Here is an 8,258-nt window from a genome sequence, read left to right as displayed (position 1 = left end):
AGAAAATTGAAGTGCAGCACTCATATATTAGACAAAACAATAATGCTTAAATACTCTATCCAGCTCGTGTTCTGTAAACTCCGGACAAGTAAATCCATTCAACCAATATTTGTTGCTGATGATTTGTAGCTTTCGTTGTAAATTAGTACGCCGTTCTAGGTAGTATAAGCCTTATATATCATTTAACGTTAAAATTGATTCGATATTAGAACGTGACGTTAATGTTTAAATTGGTTTTAACCTAATTGAGAGGAACTCCGGGCGGGACCGGTCGCCGCGTTGGCCGGCGTTCTGCAGTTGCATCGAGCGCTATATAATTTAGTAATACTGGACGACATTATGCACAATAGTGTCGACGCTTATCGTCACAGCTACCGTGTAATTATTGATGGCCGGTACACTTATTATCGATGCACGGCCAATTTATCGAGCGCTATCGCAAGTTTCTCGATTTGTAGTAACTGCATTAAAATGAGGCATAACCACATCCATCGCTGTCCAAAGTGAGGTGATAATCGAATTTGTTCAATTTTACGTCTATAATTATAGTGGCTGTGGCCTCCTGAGTTATAATTTGTTATTTACTTGGTGCAATATATTCGTGTACTTTTAAGCGACGTACATTCGTGGTCCGTTTATTATATGTAATATTGCTTCGAGATCATTGAATAAATCAGCTTTCAAAGTTTTCATATTGCAAACATGAAATAAGTTTAATATTAGCATTGACACCTTATTTCTTCATTGACTAATATTACATTTTGAAGTGCCAATAGCTATGAGTTTTTTAACCATAATTTAGTGCACATTTAAAGTTAAATTGGATTAGTTAAATTTAGAACATTATAGTTACAGGTTTGAAATAAAGAGTGTTGTAATAAGTTATTCTGATTTTAATCGCTATGAAATTGTATATAAAAAATGTAACACGTACAACCAGGTTATCTCAAAATCGTTTAAATTGTTTTTTCTGTAATTAAGTTCAACTTGAATCCATAAAGCAGTAATTAAAGGTGCAGAAGCGAAAAGACACGTGACTTAAAGCGTCATTACCCAAGCTCTATCTAGAGGTCGATATCGATAAGCGAGTTTGCCAGTTTATTAGCGTTCACTCGGACCACTATATAATTAATTTATCTGCTCCTCATCAAAATATCTCGGCAAGGCATGACCAAACCAGGGCCCGACCTCATCTGGATTCGACACTTGACTTCGCCCGCTATGATATGGAGTTGCGGATATGTTATATATAAATCCGGTGCGCATTTTTCTTTAATTGTATCTCGTACACTTTATTTCACGGCAATTTTCAAATATTTGTTATATGTTGTGCTACAAAAGTGTGTTTAGATAAACAAAATATTATATTTAATATGGGTGTTGGTAAGAGATAGATTTTTTGCGTTAGAAAAGTTTGCGTAAGACACTGGGTTTGTGAGACACCAGAGTTGCTGTAGGCCCATTTCGTCAGCCGACCTTGCTTTCCATTAATTAAACACGTCACTGAGCACAGGTGATGGATCGGTCACCTGTTCGAGGACACCGAATAAAATGTTACTGGAATAGGCTTGTTTTTTTGTTTTCATTTAGAGAACTTCGGAACCGAGAACTATTTTTATTGTCTTAGGACATACAAATTACTTCATTTTCAATAATCCATACATGTTTTAAATTTTAATCCATAAAAAAACTAATCTGAAGAAAAAAGCCAAAGAACTGATACCGACTCAATAATAAAATATTTCGTGACAAGTTGTTTGTATCATAAGAAATAATTGAATTGGAATAGCTTTGTTTTTTTTTTTTTTCAGAAAATGGCCGTTTTATAACTTATATCGCTTGCTGTCTTTATTTTCCAAGATAAAGAAAATCATTTAGTAATACAGTGAAAGTGACACTTCTAGAGTTCTTTACATCGTCGACTCTTGTCACCACAAGTGCGCTCCCAAAATCATGCAACTGACCACAGGCTTGCTTGTCTCGTTGGATATATTTCACGTCTAAGCACCTTGCTTAAGATTTTATTAATAATAAGCTCTTAAATTTGCGTAGTAGTTGTTTTTATATTATTCGCAACTAAGCTTTTTTTAAATTCTAAAACGAAAGTTCACATCTTTCATAATAATACCAAAAGAATAAATAATCAAAATTATGTCATACTAAAAGCAAATTTTCATAATAACGAAAGATTTGTTTTAACATTCTAACTTTTTTTCCGTACACAAACTGTCTCTGGCTTAGAATTAATGGAAACGTTAAGGAATTAGGTTTATCAGACTAAGAAGTAATCTAAACTTTTCTGCACTGTACATTGATTGTAACAACGGTTTATGTATCCATGCGGTCGGTTACCTTTCGATTCCATGAATCTGTGAAAGCCCTAAGGCCTCAGGCTATCAGCAATAAAAATACCAATAGATATACTGCAATATTACTTGGTAATATGAAGAGAATATAATTTTCTACCCTCGTATTTGTGGTGTATATTTGATGGCTGTTAGCCAAGGACAAGATCCATCTCGATATTATATAAATTCTATATTACAAAAAGGAAATCATCTTTTAAATTGAGAAGTAAATAGATGTCGCACAGAAAGGATCTCGTTATTGTGGCCGATATGCATTAAATGTATTCACTAATTTGTCTGTGTTCAAACTACCGAGGGTATACCTTAATTTTTTTATCAATTTAGGTTAAAATATTAAGCTCATTTATCATTTTCATCTAAATGTGTTTTTCGTGAGAAAAAACCTGCTACAACGATTATTTCAACAGCCACTTTCATTTTTTTGTTTCCATCTCCCATTTCTTATCAGGATATAGACATATTGCATTTATGTTTTGTGTAACAATAATTTGCCATTAGATTGCCACATAACTTTTACGACGTTGCAAAAATTGGTACTTAAAAAAAGTTAGCAACAGTGCAGACCACAAAAGTTCTAATTTTGCGCGGGCGACCGTCAGTTTTTCAATAAGCAATAAATAATGTAACGCAACGCGGCGGCTGCGCACGCGCCGCTAACAAGGTGCCCGCGCCCCTCCCGCGCACGGCCCGCGCCTGCGCCGTGTCATCGTTGTGCAACCGGCCCCACCCTGCTGCTACTTCTGACGTCGCAAGCTATAAGCTTTTCGTGCCTAACATTAACTTTCGCTTTGAGGATTGCGGTGATACAGATACTGAACACGACGTATTGCAGTTATGTAATATTTGCATTTTGAACAGTATACGGGGATACACCAGTCTTATGACAATGTAATGAATGAATTTGAAGATTAATACCGATTTAATCTTTGTTCGATACCCAAATATTACATCCATACATTTCCTTACAGATTATAAACCCATTTTTAGAGGTTTAAAAGTGTTAATCATATTTTAACCTTGTGTAAGTCCATTGTCCATGGATTTAATTAATTGAAACTATATTTGGATCATCGTAGTAAAAGATACCCTGACAGCAGTTAGATTTTCCTTTTTATTATACACGTCATATAATGGATTCAAAAGTCCGGAAAAAAAACTTAATTATCTTATATTTTTTCGTTAAATAATGTATTGAATGATCGGTAATGCTCAGCGCTTGTGACTTGGCCCACTCCGCAAACAGTGATTCCGTTAAAGTCGCATTCGGAATGATAGCCATAGTTACATTGCGCTGGACCTAGATCTATACTAGATTATTTGCGTAGGAATTTATTGACTCGAAGTTTTTATTGCTACTGTTATCGAGAAATAATTCATATATAGATATTATTCTTCTGTGTAATGGTCGCAGGAGCTTTTTCTAGTCGTTAACAGAATCTTATTGTAAACCAAATGTGGATAGATAGAGATAGATATCGCAGTTCTTGAAACTTATCGTCTCATTTGTCTCAATGTAGTTAGCATCATAATCTGAAATCACAGCACCTCTTTTACCAAGCTTTTTGGATATTAAATTTAATGTTGTGTAAAAAGCCGTAATCGTAACCGAATAAACTGACAGTAATGTCAGCTGTAATGTCATAGTAATAGGATGATCACAATAGGTAATTTATTTCATTCTTACTGGTTTTGGTCTATTGTTAAATTAAAAAAAAAGTTACAAATTAAGTGGCGAATTACATAGTTCCTAGTTTTTACTAGGTACAACGGTCAATTAGTTTAATAATTTTGTGTTTCTCCAATATGGCCGTCTCGATGTTTCTGGGCGGTTTCGTTTGTCGCAAATTAATGGCAATAAAGTATAATCGTATCGTAAACGTTCACGAGGCTGCGCAACAACGCACGTCCCCGCCCCCGCCCCGGCCTGTCCCCGGCGCCCTTCGATTCCAAAATGGCGTACCATTTGAATACCATTTGAATTAGACCTCATTCGTGTTTATATCAATAAGCGTTGCGTTTATGGTATCGTGAGTTGTTACATATTGTGTTTTATCTTTTATCTATCTTATTATCGTTGTTATGCCTTTGAATTTATGTGCAGCTAACCATTCTATGTATTATGGTTCCAACACCTGTGTTATGAATGACAAGATGGCGTATAGTTTATGTGTTTTGTAATACACCTGGTGCGAACAAAAAATGTTTGATTTATATTGACAATTCAATCCACTTTTTAATGCCTGTTTTATGACCTCTGTTGTGTGTAAACATTTTTGCTTCTATCTTTTCGATTGAGGAAAAAGAGATATGAAAATAATAAACGAGTAAACATTTTATTGCTCAAGGAAAACGTTATTTATTGGTCTTAATATAGTAAAACTGGTTAAATTTTCGTGTGACTTTATTATGACTAGATAAAAAAGACTTCAAGTCCATCGGGGGCTCCACTTCAGGATGTACTCACTACTGTACCAGTGAGAGTAGGGCCTCATAGGCGGAATAACTCATTACCATTCACCCTGAGGAAGAGCCCCCGATGGGTTCGAAACTAGTCGGTACCGTCACCGGTTAAAGTATACGTGAGCGCAGGCGTTTTTATCTAGTTGTTATTGTAGTTATTCATATTAATGCTAAAGAAAACGGGCAAAAGAAAGACATAAGAAATTTCATAATATTTAATTTATTTTGACAAGGTAATCGGTGACCTTTGAACAACTAATAGGTATCAAAAGTACAAAACGACAAGGTAATAATAATCTCTATCTTCATTTAAATCTAGTGATAAGTTAAATAGCATCTCTTAATCATTTCATAGTATTATTTGGTACGAGTATATAACAGATAAAGTCATGGACAAGTCATTGCTAGTTTTATTCTTTTTATGTTCCTTATTTTACTTGATTACTTTTAGTAGGTTTTATATATAAAAGCGGATAAGATAGTGTGATATCAAATGATTAATGAATAATTTATGTAAATTGACTTTATTGAAACACAAATATAAAATATGTTATAGTGTAAATTAAATTATTTATTAGATTATCTTTTTCTCAGTAGTACCAAATAAGGTGATCCGTGGTTAAGATGATTTGAGTCCATAATTTACTATTATACTCGTAGCAACAGTACCAGAGATCTATCTATTCCTAAAGGAACGTTTAGAATAGTTCTTTGTAAGATTTTTAGGCTTAATAGATTGTTATGGATTTATATTGCAGCCAAGTAATAAATAAAATCACAGATATTATGTAACTTAATTTAGAGCTTCAATTTTAACATCTTTTTTTCGAACTTGCTGTTCATACATTTTCATATAAAATCTAATTTAAAATCTCAAACTTGTATATACATATTTGTTTTGCGTAATATTTGGAAACTTAACAATTGCGAGTTAGACAGAGTCCCTCGCATTCTCTTCTGCGTAATGAAGCAATAAAACTAAATAATTTACGAAACACACTCTATAATAATCTTTAAAGATATCCAATCATTTTTAAACAAATTGTCTAACATTTCATTAAAATATATTCATAATATCATCAATAAGCAACAAATTAAAAATATTTATTGGTAACCGGCGATTCCTTTCAGACTACATTACTAAATATTTTACATCGAAAAAGCAAATTTTATACAAAAAATAGTACAAGAAGTCAACTTACATTCATACAATACATAAAAAATTGTAAATCTAAAGTAGCGAACACTCTCGGAACACTAAAGGCCCTTTATACACAAGGTTATGCAAATATCCGATACTCGGCAATTTTAGTCTCTAAGCGACTTACGCAATACAATCTCATAGAGGTCCGTACTAAGGCACGCGTCGCTAACATTTTGCTCTTTCGTCGCCGAAGCCAGAAGCTCGCTAACTGCAGGCTTATCACGAATATTCGTGAGAACGTTTTCGTAACGTCATCGACAAAATTTGTAATTTGAATTTGTGCAGCGCCCCTATCGGACATAAAGTATACCAACTAATCTCATACAAATATTTCGAACCGAACTAGGTTCGACGATTCAATGTTGTGTAAAAGGACAGCGCGTTATGAGATATTGCGACGAAAGGATCGAACAACAGTATCCGAAATTTGCGTAGCCTTGTGTTAAATTGGCCTTAGCATGGTTTGACACGCATGTCAACGATGCATAAGGAATATATTATCCGTTATTCTAATATAACTTATATCGGTAGAGGAAAATTCGGTACGGAACTAAACTATTTTGCACAATCTTATATTTACATTACGTACGCGACACGTTATCACTTCGTTAATACATCAATCAAGCTACCGTACGACACGGTGGCGAGTAGCCCCTATAACTAGATTTCGCCAAGAACTAGAGGTAAATCTAGTGGACTCGGTAACAATAAAGACGTATGTATATACATATGTTTTTATTAAAATACAGAACAGGTTCATTCATTTAATAATAGTAAGGTAGAGGTATAACTAGATAGCATAATAGTTTCATTGGCGCTTCATACCGATCGAAAATGTCATACATAGTACAAGGTACAGTTATATTTATACATGAAAGTCATTTGGATGCTTCGACCAGATAATTGCAACGGCGAATTAGCTTAACGTCGGCCACTATCAGGTGTGGTCGAGACCGGTGGCAGCTGCCGCTGCTGCGCGGCGCGCCGGGGCCACGCGCCCCATGAACGATCTAATTTCCTCGAAGTACGTCTCCTCCGGCGATCTTCGACGGCCGTCATCTCCATTTTCCGCCTCGTGTTTCTTCAGGTGCCTATCTAGGTTAGTCTGCTGCCCGAAGCAACGGTCGCAGTGACGACATCTGAACGGTCGCTCTTTATTATGAATATTTCTCACGTGTCTCTGGAGATTCGACGAAATGGAGAAGGAACGTTCACAGTATTTACAGCGGTAGGGCTGTTCGCCCGTGTGCGTCCGTAAATGTCTGGTTAGGTTTGCACTGCGCGGGAACGCTTTGCCACAGTATGAGCACGTGTACCGATCACGAGCTCTGTTGACTCCGGGGTTCGGCGGTACTGGCGGAGGCCGCGGTGCTCCGGGGGCCAGGAGGGTTGCCGCGGCGGCCGGGAGGAAAGGATAGCGGCCGAAGGAGGCCGGTAAAGCTAGCGGCAGTCGTCGACAGAACTGTAGCAGTGCCGGGTGCGCGGGGTGGGCCGGATGCGTCGGGTGCGTCGGGTGCGGCGGCGGCGAGGGCACTATTAGGTTGCAGTTCTCATCCTCGAGCCGTTGCGGCCGCTTGTGGGTGACTCTCAGGTCGAGCGGCTCGTCGGCGCGCGGGGAGCCGAGGGGGCTGGGGTGCGTGTCGTGCGGCGAAGAGGGCGGGGATGCGAGGCGGCGCGGCGCCGCGTGTTTTTCGCGCATGGCGGCCGCCGCGCACGCGCTCATCGGGCTCGTGCGCCACCGACCTGCAACAAAAAAAAGATTACATGATCGATATTTTATTTTTCACACATAATGAAATTGCATACATAATTAATGAAATTGCTTACATCTATGTACATTGAATAATAAAGACAGCCAATTAGTTTTATTAAGAAATTCGAGCTGTCATCTGTTTTGGGTTATTCGATATCGATCGTCGGTACGCTAAAAGTTATACAGTAATTGCGAAATAAGGCGAGCAGTGGCAGGGTGACCATCGTGATCGATGCCAGCTCCTACGCGCCGCACACGCCCACTGGCTTGCGACATCGCAATCTGGACCGCTTGGTACCGAATCCACGACGTTTTTTCAATTAATTATTGACATAATTTTATTGGCTGCTTTATTATTCCGTAAATACATATTACGCGTGAACAAGTTTCCTTACAGACGCTGTGCATTATCTGTAGTGACAGCTTTAATCTCTTGTAGAGCGGTCCCGTACTTAATTCGAAGTCGATTTTG

At 37.4% G+C, this 8,258-nt stretch overlaps 1 protein-coding gene across 1 annotated transcript in view; it reads right to left on the bottom strand.

Moving 5' to 3' along the window:
- Window positions 1–5,663: 5,663 nt before the first annotated feature.
- The window catches only part of LOC106720971 (transcription factor hamlet), a 68,671-nt gene continuing 66,076 nt past the window's right edge, over window positions 5,664–8,258 (bottom strand). The window contains exon 3 of the mRNA XM_014515779.2: window positions 5,664–7,776. Within this exon, the coding sequence (XP_014371265.2) occupies window positions 6,971–7,756 (786 nt within the window). The 5' untranslated portion in view covers window positions 7,757–7,776 and the 3' untranslated portion in view covers window positions 5,664–6,970. The remainder of the gene's footprint in view (window positions 7,777–8,258) is intronic.

This window comes from Papilio machaon, chromosome 15 (genome assembly GCF_912999745.1).
Source record: "Papilio machaon chromosome 15, ilPapMach1.1, whole genome shotgun sequence".
Lineage (NCBI taxonomy): Eukaryota > Metazoa > Arthropoda > Insecta > Lepidoptera > Papilionidae > Papilio > Papilio machaon.
The sequence above is the reverse complement of the archived record's forward strand: the minus strand, read 5'-3'. Positions and strand labels throughout refer to the sequence as shown.